The sequence below is a fragment of the Ovis aries genome, chromosome 6 (assembly GCF_016772045.2).
Source record: "Ovis aries strain OAR_USU_Benz2616 breed Rambouillet chromosome 6, ARS-UI_Ramb_v3.0, whole genome shotgun sequence".
Lineage (NCBI taxonomy): Eukaryota > Metazoa > Chordata > Mammalia > Artiodactyla > Bovidae > Ovis > Ovis aries.
The window spans coordinates 92,306,701-92,323,449 of record NC_056059.1 but is presented as its reverse complement, the minus strand read 5'-3'; the positions used below and the strand labels follow the sequence as shown (position 1 = coordinate 92,323,449).

Below are 16,749 nucleotides of genomic sequence, written 5' to 3'. Positions count from 1 at the left end.
TTTCTACGGCCCATTCATCTCAACAGAGCACATAACACCACTTATGGTAAGTGAAGCGAACTCGCTCAGTCGTGTCCAACTCTTTGCAACCCCATGGACTCCTCTGTCCATGGGATTCTCCAGGCGAGAATACTGGAGTGGGTTGCCATTTCCTTCTCCAAGGGATCTTCCCAACCCAGGAATTGAACCCAGGTCTCCCGCATGGCAGGCAGGTGCTTTATCCTCTGAGCCACCAGGGAACTTTCACTTTCACGTATGGTAAGCACTTACTAATTAGATGAGGTGGTCATTACAATGATGATGGTGACTGGTGGTGGAGGGTGAGGAGGGGACGAGATGTTTATGGAGAAAGCACTGGCTTGGAAAATCTTGAGTTTTAAGCTGGAACATTTTGTCTCTTGAACTAACTCACTGGACTACTCTAGCCTGAGGCTTGACAGAATTTAGGTAGAAGTTCTGCCAAGATAAGTTAGATTATAGGATTCCTATTGACAGGCTGGACAGGAGAATTAGGAATCCAACCAGGAAAAGAATAGGACTGGATCAATGAGAATATTAAGCCCTGGACCACTAAGAGCTTCACCTTCTCTTTAACTTGATGATTTAGTGGGTTCCTATATATACCTGGGAGGAGGGAGTTTTTGTTCTTTCTCTTATAAATAAGCAAGAAAATCCTTTCTATTTTCTCCATGAAAAAGGAGCTATATATATCCATGACCCCCTGGACTTGGAATTGGCTCATGACATGATCCCAGCCCTCTTCAATTTCCAAATTGGTGTAGGCTTCCACGGCCTGTTAAGAGTTAGACTTGCTCACTACCCACTACTAACCTTCCACCTCAAAACCTGTAGACTCCTAAGATGATAAGCACATCATGTCTGCTCTCTCTAAAGACATCAGCGTTTCACCCCTTCCTCTGTTTCAAAACAGGACTTAGCAAGGAGATCAAACCAGTCAATCCTAAAAGGAATCATCCCTGAATATTCATTGGAAGGACTAATGCTGAAGCTGAAGCTCCAATACTCTGGCCACTTGATGTGAAGAGCCAACTCACTGGAAAAGACCCTGATGCTGGCAAAGATTGAGGGCAGGAAGAGAAGCAGGTAGCAGAGGGTGAGATGGTTAGATAGCATCACTGACTCAATGGACATGAATGTGAGCTAACTCTGGGAGAGAGTGAAGGACAGGGAAGCCCGGCATGCTGCAGTCCCTGGGGTCACAAAGAGTCAGACACGACGGAGTGACTGAACAACTAACAGACCACAGCCAACTTGAAAGAACTCTTAATGGCCAAAGCTGGAACAATTTGAGCAATAAAATAAATAACACACAGAATAACATAATATGAAGGAGTTCTTACTTATACATATAGTCGAATAAATAAATAAATGGAGGAAAAGAGAGAGCTCTTCCTTACAGAAGACATCTAATTAATAAAGGTAAAAGGAATGAAGGAAACAGACTCATCTTTAGAACATTACAGTAATAATTGTCACAGGCAATATCCCTTGACAGATGCCAAAAATCAGTGGGAGATAGTTTGAGGAGAAACGATCTTTGCAAAGCCTCAAAACTACCTCCCCCTTACCCAAGATATGTGTTAACTGCAAGAAGACCAACAATAACTTTACAGTGAAGAAATCTCACCTTTAACCAGGTGACCAAGGTAACCAAGGTTAACATCACCAGTAATAACATGTATTGACACCACGTAACACTGGAAATGACCCCCTAAAAAGGACACATCGTTTCTGTGGTATTCTTGCCGAAAATGCTTAACCTCTATCCAACCATGAGATGATACCAGACAAATCGAAATAGAAAACATTCGACAAAAAAACTGGTCCATACTCTTCACGAAGTGTCAAGGTCATAAAAGATGAGGAAAGACTGAGGAAGTATCAGGGATTCGAGAAGACTAAGGGATCATGACAACTGAAGACAATGTAGGATCCTGGAATGGAAAAAGGACATTGGGGGGAGGTGATACCTGACTAAAGTCCATCAAGGGTTATAGTCTGTAGTTAGAAGTACCACACCAACACTAGTCCTTAGTTTTGATATTTACACTGTGGTTTCAAAAGATATTAACATTACAGAAAGCTGGGTGATGGGTGGATAGAAAACCTCTGTACTATTTTCACAGCTTTTCTGTGAGTCTAAAATTATTTCAAAATAAAAAGTAAAAAAGCAGAACAGGCAGGATTTGAGATCTGAATAAATTGGATGAGAACCAGACCAATTTCCAAGTTCAGTCCTACATCAGTAAAACGTGGGTTGCAGAGATCTAAGAGCATAGCAAAGAATATGGGTGGACTATTGGAGGGGCTTACGATATACCTGTGGAGATAAGATACATACACATGTGAAATCCTTAGAGGATAAGTAGAGGAAAAATTTCGGCCAATAGGACATGAGCAGGCATGACGTTTTCAAAAGGAAAGAGTCTATCTGCTCCCTTACAGTCTCCCTTCATACAGACCCACCATCATGAGCCAGTTTTGACCATGAAGATGAGGGCAACCCCAGCTTATTTCAAAGATAATCTCTTCATGGTTATAAGCACAGTCTCTGCATGGTTAGGACACCACCTAGATATACATTTAGGTTTGTCTGTTTTATCCAGCTGTTAAGGGTTGTTTTATGAAACACTTCAATTGTTTCAAACTCAAACCCAGGTCTGTGTGATTCCACTGTTCACGTTCTCAGCCCCCATTTAGTCTCAGTTCTACCTGCCTTCATCTACCTCTTGAAAGGCCCCACAACGGCCCGCAAGTGTCCGGTGGCAGAAACTTGGGAGTCACACTCTTTAATCTCTTCTCCCACCCTCACCTGTTCTTGATATGTCTCTTAAATTCATCTCAAATCTGTCTCTTCTCTTGTCCCATCACCTCTTGCTAAGTCCAAGTCTTGATCATTGTTTGCTCAGGCCAGTAGAGTAACTTCCTAACTACGACTTCCTGGCCTGAAATCCTTCAGCACTGATGCTACATTAACCTACACAGCTCATGGAGTCTCGTGAAATAAAAGGCTCTGATCCTCTACACTCTGAAGATCCTAGGAGGCTGAAGGGAATAGAGATAACCTTGGGGCTTCTGTTTCTTTGGACTGTCCCTGGGGTAATCTCACACCAGTGGCTTCTCTCATAGACGGAGGCCTCTGCACATCTCAGCCTGTCCTCATTTGGTATGTTCAAACTGCTTTTGAATCTTTTTTTCAAATGAAACCTTACAAAGAATCCTCATATAGACATCAGATACAAATACTGTTTGATTATATAAAATATATTTTAATGTACAGTAGCATATTCATAAAATGGGTCACTGAATAAACCTAAATTTATGTTTATTTATAACCCAAGCTCACACATCTTCATGAAAGAACTGCCCCAAACTGAAATCAGGATAACTGACAACAATGATAACTGCTACCCTGAGTGCTTATGGGTACTACTCTGTTTTACCTGCATCAGCATTTTCAATCCTCTCAGCAACTGAAGGGCGAAGATTAGTTATTAAACCCATTTTACATATTGGAAACAGAACTTAAATAACTTGCCTGCAGTTATATATATAGACATATTTTTTTATTGCTTATAGTTGCTTTACAATGTTGTGTTAGTTTCTGCTGTACAGCAAAGTGAATCAGCTATACACATACGTATATCCCCTCTTTTTTGGATTTCCTTCCCATTTATGTCACCAGACAGCACTGAGTATAGTTCCTCATGTAAGTTCTCAATAGTTATCTATTTTATACGTGCGTGCATGCATGCAAAGTCACTTCAGTTGTGTCTGATTCTTTGTGATCCTATGGACTATAGCCTACCAGGCTCCTCTGTCAATGGGGATTCTCCAGGCAAGAATACTGGCGTGGGTTGCCATGCCCTCCTCCAGGGGATCTTCCCGACCCAGGGAATGAACCCATGTCTCTTATGTCTCCTTCATTGATAGGCAGGTTCTTTACCCCTAGGCACCACCTGAGAAGCCTAATCTCCCAATCTATCCCACCCCATCCTCTTTGCCCCTGCATTATATATTAAATGGCAGAATTAAGATGTGAATTCTAGGCAGACTGATTCCATGGACCCCATCTTACTATATTATACTGCCTTTCATGCTGGCACACAGACTTACATGACAGCGATGAAAAGGATGATAAGAATGAGAACATCATCAATATACCAGCACCTAATATTTACTTCACCGACAATGAGCAGGCTCTGTGCTAAGTGCTGTGAATATCTCATCTCCTTGAATCCCCACAACTGTCCTATGAAGTAGGCTGTTATGTTAATTGCTGAGTGGAGTGGCTGTGAGCTCAAACTGTCTGAATTTGAACCTACCACCTAACTAGATGCCTTTACACTAGTGCAAACCTCACAGCACTAGGGTGAGAATCTGACGAGGTATGCAAAGCCCTAGCACACAGGAAGCCCAGATAAGTAGTTACAAATTTTCATTAGGCCAACTTTGTAATCTCGGGACATTTCTCAATGAGTATCAGCTCAAAGACGAATCCATCTTGTTGTACGAGTCATTTCCAAAGTGTAGGGCATTGGTATATCTCTGAGTATTTTTAATTATAGTTTTAAAAATGGCTGTGAATGTAGTTTTTTAAAAGATATTTGCATCAAATGATTTGAGGGACCCCTCAGATTACCTGCCAGGAACCTGATGCTTCTTCAGAACCTGGTTTGGAAACTGTCATCAGGATGGTTATCCTTCTGAATTCCAAGCTTCTGCCTGACCTCCTCACCTCTCTCATTCATCTGTATTTGTGACCAGACTTGGCCCTCATTCCCTCTTCCCGCAGCCAAGTCCTTCCAGACCACTCAGCAAGGTCCTCCGTGCCTCTTACCTGTGCTTCAGCCGAGGTTTAACCCCTCCTGACCATGCTACTTTTCTGTGCTGGGGGTCAGAGGTGAGGTGCTCTGGGCTGAACGAGTCAGAGGTGCCAGTGTCTGCAGGGCCCGGTTCTGCACACGCATCTCTGGCGAAAGGAGGAAAACAAGAAGTTGAGCGTGGTGATGTTCGCGGGCAGGGTGGATAAACGAATCCAATATGGACAAGGTCTGAGAATTCACTCTAGAGCTGGCGCAGCGCAGTGCAGCTGAGCGCAGAGGTCTAAGCCTGCACCCACCCAGGCACTCTGTACTGGTGGGGGTTGTCATCGTCCCCTATCTGTGTTTCTACAATAAGCAATAAGGTATACTTCCCAATCTCAGAATTCTAGATTTTTCCAGCCAAGCAGGGAGAAAGACTCATTGACCATTATGAAGAAAAACCCGCCTATAATTCAGGATCTGTTAGTGAATAAGTGAAAAACTTGAACTCACTGAAGGAGGTGGTTTCCTGAGACAACAAGTTTCTGCTGCCTCCCGACCCAGGGTAGCTGGAAGGAGAGCAACACCCAGAGCACCAGCCCTGGCTCCGTTTGCACAAGCGAGTCCAAGCTATTTCAGATTGTTTAGATTCCACTGCGCTGGAGGCAAGCCTTTTGTGTGTCCATTTAAATCCACCCTCCCGCCCCCAGTCCCTAACACCATTTCCCTAGCGCTTTTCCTCCATACACCCAGGGAGCCAGAGAAAAACGTTAAGCCCCGAGCGGCCAGTGAGTTCCTCGTGGGAACAGATGTGTTTCTTCTCCTGTGGAGTCTTGGCTTCTTAATTTCCAAACACTGTGTCTTCACCTCCAAGGTCTGCTCTTGATCAGCGAGTCTGTTCCCTGCATCAGACTCTGAGGCAGGTTCACTACACTGGGTACCAGTAATATGCTTTCATGTCTCTTTGAGAGCTGACCGGTAGCCCCCGCACCACACCCTATAAGCAGGAATCTGAAGAAGGTGCAAATGCCTGCGGTTTCTCTTCTGCACAGGCCTTGGGTGAGAAGTGGTGGGATTAGGCATGGTATTGATTTCTTTGTATTTCAGGATAGGGAGGGAGATGATCAGGCAGTCAGCAGGGAGTTTCCACTTCTAAGCTTTTGTCTAGTTTTATCTAAGCGTAATCACCTCCTGTGTTACCTTACTTTTCTCAACAATTTGAGGATGGCTGACTTGGAATATATTCAGTATTCCCCTAGACCGGAAGTCTGAAAGCCTGGTTGAGGTTCTGTCACTTGTGAGCCGAATGACATCGGACAATAAGTGGTGAGCCCTGGGCTCCTCATGGGGAACCTGAGAATATGGCAGAACCCACAGTGTAGGAGCCTGGCCCCGGAGTCTGATCAAGTCCTGGCCCCAGCCACTGAGCAAAACTCTGTGACCTTGTCCTCTCTGTGCCTCTGTTCTTGGATCTCTGAAATAGGTGCAAAGGAACAATGGCTTTCATAGCATTGTTGAGAAGCGCTGTGTTAGTTGCTCAGTCATGTCGGACTCTTTGCAAGCCTATGGACTGTAGCCTCCATCCACGAAATTCTCCAGGTAAGAACACAGGAGTGGGTTGCCATGCCCTCCTCCATGGAATCTTCCCAATCCATGATTGAACCTGGGTCTCCCACATTGCAGGTAGATGCTTTACCATCTGAGCCACCAGAGAAGCCCAATTCAGGTAAAGCACGTAGAATAATAATGATGTCTGTACCTACTCAGCACTTAGCAAATCAGCTCCTATAATTATATGTATCCTGAGGAGTTGCTATCAAGCTTCTACATAATATCTGTTAACTGTCCCGCATACTGCCTATACATGGGGTATCTGCTTAATTAATGAATCATTTTCATTACTGTCTTCAACCTTCATTTTAGAACTCCTTTCAGCCAAGATTGTTATGTAAAACAGACACAACTAAAAGACCTAATTTATGCTGGAAGTAACAGCAAAAAGAGCCTTGTCCAGAGTTAGCACGTCAGAGCCTTTTGCAGAATTCATCAATGTGGTCTCTAATTAGGGTTTCTCCTACAGCCCTAAGCCACAAGAAAAAGCTCTGACGTGCTAACTCTGGAAAAGGCTCCTTTTGCCCCAGCAGCCATCTGGTTTAAGCTGAGGTGGAAAGTAGACCCAAAGGCATCTTATCAAATCCATGAACGTAAAGATGACACAGCACATCCACAGCCACCCATTGGTAGAATCCATTTCGACAGCAAGCTTGTCTTTCTGGCTCTCCTCTAGACCCTGCTGCTGTCCATGGGAGAAAAAAGAAAGACCAGGCCTAAGCTTTCACAAAACCTTTGCGGCATTTAATAACTTCCTCATTTTGCGCCTAAACCACAGTTGTTGGCTCTGCCCTCTCTGCGAAATGGCAGAGTCCTTTTCTCTCTCCTTAGCCACTACCCCTCTCTGGAGGCACCAAAAGATGGAAGGTCCAAGGTGCAGGCTGTCTGGGGTGAAGGGCTAGAAAGAAGAGCAGGCAAATAGGAAAGAGATGGAAGCAAGAAGAACAGGAGGCTGTTTCATCTTTTTAAGGATTTTTCACGCAGGATTCTTCTCACCCCTAACAGAGATCAGCACCCCAGCAATGACCTCTGGGGACCAGGCTGAGGTTAACAACCAGGCTAAGTCACAGCACAGCCTCCCTGCCAATCTTCACCTCCCCTGACCCTGGGTGGGCTGCCTGGATGCTCGACACCAAGGAGGAAGCAAGGCTGAAAGGCAGGCAGGAAGGATGACCAGCACCCAGAACATACCTTCTCTGCCCTAAACTCTTTCTGGAATAATCAGGACAACAAATAAACACTTTTAAACTCACATGTTCTAGTGAAAAGAAATTCCACAGTGAATCTTGCTGGCCAAACTGGTGAGATGTTTTTGAGGGTTGTTTTTAATATTGTTTCTTACTACTGTCCAGTCTCAGTACCACAAACTATGAACAAGGAAACAAAAATCACAGCTGGCTTGAAAGATTTACCAGGGGCTAAAACAAAATGATTGTGATGCACTAGCCCAGTGTCATCTGTCTTCACCAGATAAGAAACAAGAAACCCAGGCCAACCACCTACATATTTCTACTTCCTATGATAAGTACATTCATATTCCCGGCCCCCACTGTTCATACATGAATGTGAGAATTGGGCCATAAAGAAGGCTGAGCGCCAAAGAATTGATGGTTTCGAACTGCGGTGCTGGAGAAGACTCTTGAGAGTTCCTTGGACAGCAAGGAGACCAAACTAGTCAATCCTAAAGGAAATCAACCCTGAATAAGGACTGAAGCTAAAGCTCCAATACTCTGGCCACTTGATGAGAAGAGCCTACTCATGAGAAAAGACCCTCATGCTGGGAAAGACTGAGGGCATGAGAGGGGGACGACAGAGGATGAGATGGTTGGATGGCATCACTGACTCAACGGACTCAAAAGAGTTTGAGTGAACTCTGAGAGATGATTAAGGACAAGGAAGCCTGCTGTGATGCAGTCCATGGGGTCACAAAGAGTCGAATACAACTTAGCCACTGAATAACAGCACAGTTCACAATTTATGAATATATACTAACTGCTTTACTATTTGGTATTTTAATAGAGTCCTTAACTGCTTTCTGAACTGAGCTTCAGCCAATACTGAAGAAGCAGTTCCAGATCGCCCTGTTCCTGTAGCTGTCTTGAACACCAAGGGGAGGTGTCTGGAGAGGATCTCTCCAGATCCCTTTAGCTCCTGATTTCTACTACATTTCCATGAGGATGGGCAGAGGGGGCTCCAATCTCCTTAGCATGGGCTGTTGCAGCCGTAGGAAGAGCTCAGTTCTGACAATTAGCAGTTTTCTTCTTTTGGTTGTTGTTTTGCCTGGGGAAGCTTCCTCGCCAGCCACATCCACTCCAGTCCCCCTCCAACCCAGGGGCCAGGGGCACCTTTAAAAAGAAAACTAAATGGATTATGTCATCTCTAATAATAAAACTTGTGTAGCTTCCGCATGCACTCTGGAGAAAATTCAAGTTCCTTAGCTTGTCTGTGAGGCCTGAGTGACCTGGTTCCTGTCTGCCCTTTAACATCACCCCTCTCACCTGCGGTCTTTGCTGGCCTGCCCTGAGCACCCTAAGCCTGCCAAGCTCTCCACTTCACACATGTAGTTCCCTCTGCCTGAACAGTCTTCCTCCTGATTCTCCGCTTGACCGGCTCGTCCTCAGCCTTTCGGTCCAGGGAACACGCCACCTCCTCAGAGACCATTTCATCTGCCTCATACAGTCTCTGCCCAGCACCTGGTCTTTCCTGTTATTGCACCTGGGGCCGCAGGTAAACGTCTATTTGCACACGGATTGCACTGGTCAGAAAGTGCAGCCAACTCAGGGTCCACGGCTGGCTTTTCTTCAGTTTTGCGCTTTTAAACCAGTACATACCCAGGGCCTCAGTGAGTGGCTCACGATAGGCACATAATACAGATTTATAGAAACAATCACAGTTGACTGTAAAGGGAAAAACTGTGTGATGCATCCAAAATGGAGCTCTATGCCCTTCAACTTTTAAAGACATTAAATTGTTTCCGCATTTTGGGAAAGCTGGGGACCTCTTTTAGTCACTTTCTGTACAAAGTTATAAGGGCTTCCCTGGTGGCTCAGTAAAAAATCCACCTGCCAATGCAGGAGATGCGGGTTCGATCCCTGGGTTGGGAAGAGTCCCCTGGAAGGAGGGCATGAAACCCACTCCAATAGTCTTGCCTGGAGACTCCCATGGACAGAGAAGCATGGCAGGCTACGGCCCATGGGGTCACAAAGAGTTGGACTCGACTGAGCTGCTAAACAACAACAACATGTAAGGTTGTGAGTTGACTCCTTTATAAAGTAGAATTAGGCTCTAACTGTTGGTCCCTGTCACAACAGCTGGCTTTTGTGGAGTAGACAGGAGCAGTGCTGGGGGACCACTGACCACACCCTTCACCCAACAGTTGGCACAGCTCAGCACCATCTTGCTGCCTTATGCTTTGAAGCCACCAGAATGCTTTTTGAGATTAAAGACAGAAGTGCATTTATACAGGGCTGAGTTGTCCTCAGAGTCCCCTGGAGAAATTCCTTTGGATTTAGGTGGGGTGCTTGCATGTATTCATTTTCATAATCTGCTCTGTGAAGTTGCGTTTGTGGGTGCCTGGGTCTCTATGTTCTCTTTCTGCTGCTCCGGGTCCATCATGCAGGAAGCTGTGTGTCATCATCTCTGCATCCTGTTTCCAGGCCTCTCCTTGTATCAGAACCTCAGGTTCCCCTGCCTCTCTCTTCCCTTCAGTCTCTGGGAGGCAGAGGGGGTCTGGATTCTCCGCCCCTTCAGTGTGTGGCGGAAGATATTAAGAACCCATGCCCTCTGGCTCAGATTTCTGCTCTTAGCCTAACGCAGCTGTTCCTCGTTTGCTGATGACTGGGCATCTATCAAAGGTGTCACAGAAGTCTTCAGTGAACTGCCCTCTCTTGAAAAGCCCCTTGTTTCTATTACTGATCTTTTGGTTCCTATATATTTAGACAGAACCTTTTGGGTCACTGTCCCTTCCTTCTTCCCCTCTCTTGGGGCTTCCCTTGTGGCTCAGCTAGTAAAGAATCTGCATGCAATGCCGGAAACCTGGGTTTGATCCCTGGGTTGGGAAGATCTCCTGGAGAAGGGATAGGCTGGCCACTCCAGTATTCTTGGACTTCCTTGGTGGCTCAGATGGCAGAGAATCTGCCTACAACACAGGAGACCCAGGTTCAGTCCCTGGATGAGGAAGATCCCCTGGAAGAGAGCATGGCAACCCACTCCAGTATTCTGGCCTGGAGAATCCCATGGACAGAGGAGCCTGGTGGGCTAGAGTCCATGGGGTCGCTAGGAGTCGGACATGACTGAGCCACTTCACTTTCCATTTTCACTTTCATGCATTGGAGAAGGAAATGGCAACCCACTCCAGTGTTCTTGCCTGGAGAATCCCATGGACAGAGGAGCCTGGTGGGCTACGGTCCATGGGGTCGCACAGAGTCAGACACGACTGAGCGACTAAGCACAGCACAGCAAAGGGCATGCTTACAGTGGAACGCACTGAACAGGATACAGGCCTGAGGCAACACAGATTGGACTTCTTAGACGGTAAGTAATAATTTAAAAAGCAAGTGAAGTGAAAGTCTCTGTTGTGTCCGACTCTTTGCGACCCCATGAACTATACAGTCCATGGAATTCTCCAGGCCAGAATACTGGAGTGGGTAGCCTATTACTTCTCCAGGGCATCTTCCTGACCCAGGAATCGAACTGGGCTCTCCTGCACTGCCGGTGGATTCTTTACCAGCTGAGCTACCCAGGCATCCCTTTACTTGTCCTCAAAAGAGCTCTTCCTTCCGTTCACCCACCTTGGTTTGGCAGTGTGGTCATTACAGGAGGCCACGTGTAACCCTTCAGCCATGCATAGAAGTGCTTTGTAGGTCTCGGCCCTGTGTCTACCTGTACCTCCTGCGCCTCTTGATGACGCTTTTTCTCACTTGATTTCCCCTGAAACCTCCCAAATGGAACAAGTGTACAACTTACACCACCAACATTCAGCATATTTCTGACTCTTTCTGAAACCATAAGCCTAACTATCTCCAGATCTTAAGCCAGTGACCTCGATGCCAACCTTGCATCTGGAAAAGGGTGCGTAGAGGAAAAAGCCAAATGATTAGCCAGATCCTGTAACCTACCTATTAAATACTTAATCTGCTCCATATTTACTTTTGACTGCAATGCTACCACCTCCGGGGCCCTAAGACTAGTCCAGGGCAAGTCCATAAGAAAACCAAGGGCCCTCATGCAAGGGCTTAGATTAAACTGGTGACATCTTTACCACTGGAGCATATTGTCCTAGCCACAAACACTCAAGAGTGTGACCTTAAATCAACACAGTAAGTGGCCGGCTGCATAACTTGTATGAACAATGTGGATTCTGCAGCCAGCTGCTTGGGTTCCTATTCTGGCTCTGTCACCTAGCAGGTGTCTGACTTTGGGCAGGTCACAGCCTCTTGCGCCTCAGTTCCCTCCCCTATAAATATTATAATACCCATGTCAAAGGGTAGTTGTGAGGCTTGAATGAATATGTGTCACACACTTAGAACGGTGCCTGGCAGTGTTTCCTTCTTACCAATGGCAAGGAAATTTACATTTCTTGGACACATGGTATGTACCAGATACCGTGCTTTAATAGGTTATTAATCTTATCATTTGAGACAGCAATGATCCTCATATAGATAAAGCAAAAAGAATTAAGTAGAAAGTAGTCTGGCCGGAGACCACACCACCCCTCACGCAAGGCCTGAGGGTCCCAAGATCGTGCATGCTTTTTTCTTAGGCATCAGCCACCTGCCAATCGACATGACCATTTCTGCCACAGGACCCTTTTGCCATTCATATATGACAGAAAGCAATGAATGAAGACAAAAGACCAGAAAAAGTACCAAAATGTTACTACTGGGTGATAGGATTAAGGGTGATATTTTTCTTCCCTTTTTCTGTATCTTGCAAATTGTTTACAATTAACATTGTAGTTATCAGAAAAAGTAAAATCAGCCTTAATTTTTTTTTCCTCACAAGAATGAATCTCAGTCTAATTCCTCCATAGTTTTAAAGGAAAATCTTTGTCAGGAAATGGCAGTGGATGTACTACCCTGGGAGTAAGTTTGGGCAATGGAAAGATTTCATGCCACTATTCCATCTGAGCCCTAGGACCTCATCTGTAAAAAGGGGACAGAGTATTATCTGCCTGCTGACACGGCTGTGGGATCTGGTAAGCCTGGCACGTGATAACCATCACAAGAAGGGAGCTATTATCATTTGATCCAAGTGGCCTACATGAGATGAGTATGGGAAGGCACCCAAGGGGTGTGATAGGATGCGGGTATAACGATTGGCTCTTTCATTCCTTAAAGAGGGCAACTGCAAATGTCCAAAGCATTTGGTGAGAGATATGTCAAAGTTCTTGCATATAAGAACAGGAAATAAAAGGCGTTACCTGGGCCCCTTAGGAACAGACTGGGGCAGAAGGCCCAGCAACCAGCGTGAAAGAAATGGTTTCTGGAGTATCAGGGCTGACAGCATCAGCCTGAGGATTCTTCTACAAGCCTCGTTTCAGCAGAGGGAGCTTCAGGCACTGAGCAGGGATGGGACTCAGCGAATGTCTGCATGGCTGTTTTAAAAACATGGTGAGGTTAGGCCCAGGTCTTTTTAGCCCCTGGAGTCCTCTCACCTCAGGCTCTAGGGAGTGAGACCCCCTTTCCCCCTGCAAGTGGGAGTGGATGACAGACCCTGGCTCTGGAAGGGAGGAGGCTGCAGTCTGTGGGAGGTGAGGTTTCTTTCTCCCGTGTACGCTCAGTCATGTCCAATTCTGTGACTCCATAGACTGTAGCCCACCAGGCTCCTCTATCCATGGGATTCTCCAGGCAAGAATTCTGGAGTGGGTTGCCATTTCTTCCTCCAGGGGATCTTCCTGATCCAGTGATCGAACCCGGGTCTCCTGCGTTGGCAGGCAGATTCTTTATCACTGAGCCATCAAGGAAGCCCTTCTCTCTTCCATCTACATTCAAATAAGTTGCTCCTGTCCTAGACCTGCCTGGAGAAGAGGGATGGTGGACGTGCTAAATGTAAATGGAGGTGGTCATTCATTGCAAGAAAATAGGTCCCTGGCTAAATTTGGCAACAGCTGAGGGATCTTAGCAAAATGGAACTCACCCCCTTGTTTGTGGGGGAGGCCTAATCCTTACTTTGCCCAAGAGGATTATTGGGTCTTAGAATGAAGCTCACATGCACTTTTTTTAAGCTCGTGCCAACTGCATTTGTGTCCACAATATCCAAGATTCGTTCTGCTTTTTGGGGTAGATAATAGACATTCCATGCTATTTACATCCCTCCAAATCTCAAACCTAAATGTTTCCAACCTCTGCTATCACCCAAAGTGGGACTCTGTCTCCCAAGCTTTGCCACAGCTGTTGCTTTATATTCTTTGGAAGTATATTTTAAATGGAAGGCAAGGTACCCAAACTGCAGTCAACTTGTGGAAAAGTAATCGTCTGTGGTTTATAATATATCTTTTCAAGGTGTTTGTAACTATGGTTCCACTGGCTAAGTTTCTACTTATCCCCATCATTTTTCCTTTCCTTCCGTTACTATGTGCTCTGCAATCCTATGGACTGTAGTCCGCTAGGCTCCTCTATCCGTGGAATTCTCCAGGCAAGAATACTGGAGTGGGATGCCATGCCCTTCTTCAGGGGATCTTCCTGACCCAGGGATTGAACCTGTGTCTCTTATGTTTCCTATACTAACAGGCAGGTTCTTTACCACTAGCGCCACCTGGGAAGCCCAGCACCTGAGTAGGGCTTTACAAAGTATTTTTACATAACAAATTCAATCCTCATAATAACCCTATGAAGTGTTCTCCCTCTGTCATAGAAAAAGGAAACTGAGGAATGGGTAATTTAAGTAAATTGCTCAAGATCACAAAGACAGTGGTAAAGCCAAGACCCCACACACTATAAGGCTCGGAAGCATGCCCTTAACCTTGATCTGCACGTCATCTAGGGGCTCAGATACTTGTAGGTGGAGTGGACTATAGAATAAATAGAGCTGCCTGATTCCAGGAAAAGCATGACAATTCTTCCAGTCCTGGCATCCTCAGGAGCCACGATCTGTGGTGGCTTCTATAGGTAACTTCTCACCTTCACCAACAGAGCTGCTTAATTTCCACCTGCAGTTTAGAGTTCCTGTTTCTGGGGCCAATGGAACTCTCACTGAGTAGGAATCTGGGCCTCAAACAGCATCTAATTTGAAGCTTCAAGACAAACTCTGAGCTGGCTGTGCTCTCCTCTTGAACCCTGGGGCTGCCCACGATCCCCAGGTTTCCTGAGCCAGCCTGGTCCTCCAAGCTGAAGGAAAACCTGCCAATTCCTTCCAGACCAGAGCCTGGTCTTGTCAATGTCCACCAGGCATAAACAGATGGTACTGGGCACAGCAGGTCCTACCCCCTCGCCTGGGCATCAGCACACAGAAGGAGGTGGCAGCAGGTAGGGGCTTGGCAGGTCCACCCTGGGCCAGCTGAGAGCAGGAAATACCCTGTGAGCCGCACATCACCCCCGTCTCCCCTCCCACTAGAATGCCAGCACGCCAAGCCTGGGAAAAGTACAGAATCCACGACAAAGAGAAGGTACTGGACTGTGACCCCGTGCCACGAACCAGGGGCGGATCAGCGGCCTCCGCCCCAGCCAGACCTGGCTCAGTGGGGAGGCGGCCTTCTCTCACTACTGAATTCCAGCTGCTGGTGGTGAAGAGGTAACCATGGGAACCAACACAAAGGGCTTAAGTTGAGTGAAAGGGGCTGGAGGCGATGGGGAAGAAGCAGAGGGACCTTCAAGTGTCAGTCCTGTGATTCTCCTAGCTTTAGCCTAGCACAGTTACTATGGATCAGACCAAGAGGCTAGTGGAACCTGAACAAAGCCAAGCAGCCTCCAGGGGTCGGAGACAACCAGAGAGCTGTAGGGTTTCCCTCCAGATTTCTTTTCTCCCCTTCAGAGTGATGCCCCCCAAGTTTCATCCACCAGGACTTTTGTCCCGAGATAACATGGCTCACTTGGGTGGACAAAACTGGTACACGGTGACGTTCCTTTAAATACAAGCAGCACTTTGCAAAGAGGCTTCTCCCGTGCCCCCTGGCTTCAGCCTGTTGCAGCACCCACTCTGCTTGCTGAGGAGCTTCCCTGGTGGGTTTTACACAGACCTGGGTGGTTGAGGAACTGGTCCAGAGGTTAGCTGACAAGCTACACTACAGAAGACAGCCATGGGTGCTGAGAACGTTAAGAGAGCATCTTGCATAAAAACCTGTACTCTGGTGGGATGGGCTGGGAATTTCGTGAAAAGGCTCATATCTATGTAGGGTATCATGTCTGTATACTTGTTTAACTATCCTCCCCTCAAGGCACCCACATTTTAATTGGCCAATGTGACGTCATGTGTCTTCATTAACTCAGTAGGGTTCTCAATCTACCACTTGGGATTTTTTCTTTTATAAAGTTCTAACTCAGCGTTCTCCAGAATCTGGCAGTTGAGAAAAACACCATGAAAATGGGGAATAAAAAATATCCCGGGGCAACAGTTTAATGTTCCTCTTAATTTTTAAAAAATATAGCTGATTTATAATGTTGTATTGGCTTTAGGTGTACATCAAAGAGATTCAGTCATATACATATTTTAACATATATAATAGAGCTAAAGCTCCAATGCTTCAGCCACCTGATGCAAAGAGCCAGCTCACTGGAAAAGACCCTGATGCTGGGAAAGATTGAGGGTAGGAGGAGATATGGGCAACAGAAGATGAGATGGTTGGATGGCACCACTGACTCAAATGGACATGAGTTTGAGCAAACTCTGGTAGATGGTGAAGGACAGGGAAGCCTGGCGTGCTGCAGTTCATGGAGTCCAATAACAATATTCTAACAGATACACACTAGTATATATATAAAATAGATAACAAGGATCTACATTTCTCTCACTTTCAGGGCTTGTGGTAAACTTCTCACCTTGCCTTGCTGGTACAGACCAAGATAATACTGCATCTATGTCAGCCCCTACTAGGGCTTTACAAAATCTCAACCAAATCCACATTCTTTGTTCACAAGTCACAGAGGGCCGCTGACAGGAAGACTTTTGAGGGGCTGGGGAAAGACCCTGACCATATTCACAAGCGTCTCCTGCGAGTCCCCCTCCACAAGGTAGAAAGTAGACCCATCAACTATTTAAGATATACACAATCTCCATCACTGGTGCTCACCTGCATACCGCCCCACATTGTAGCCTGAGTGCCACTTACTGGTGTTACTTTCTACCTGCAGTAATTAAATCTTAAAAATAATTTCAC

The 16,749-nt window shown here is 46.1% G+C and overlaps 1 protein-coding gene across 7 annotated transcripts in view; it reads right to left on the bottom strand.

Moving 5' to 3' along the window:
* SHROOM3 (shroom family member 3) overlaps positions 1–16,749 on the bottom strand; it is a 331,320-nt gene that overhangs the window by 52,262 nt on the left and 262,309 nt on the right. For 6 of the 7 annotated variants that reach the window (XM_042251534.1, XM_060417298.1, XM_060417300.1 and 3 more), the window contains one exon: positions 4,862–4,993. The exons of the other annotated variant lie outside the window; for it this stretch is intronic. In XM_042251534.1, the coding sequence (XP_042107468.1) occupies positions 4,862–4,993 (132 nt within the window). The remainder of the gene's footprint in view (positions 1–4,861; positions 4,994–16,749) is intronic. 7 annotated transcript variants of the gene reach the window in all.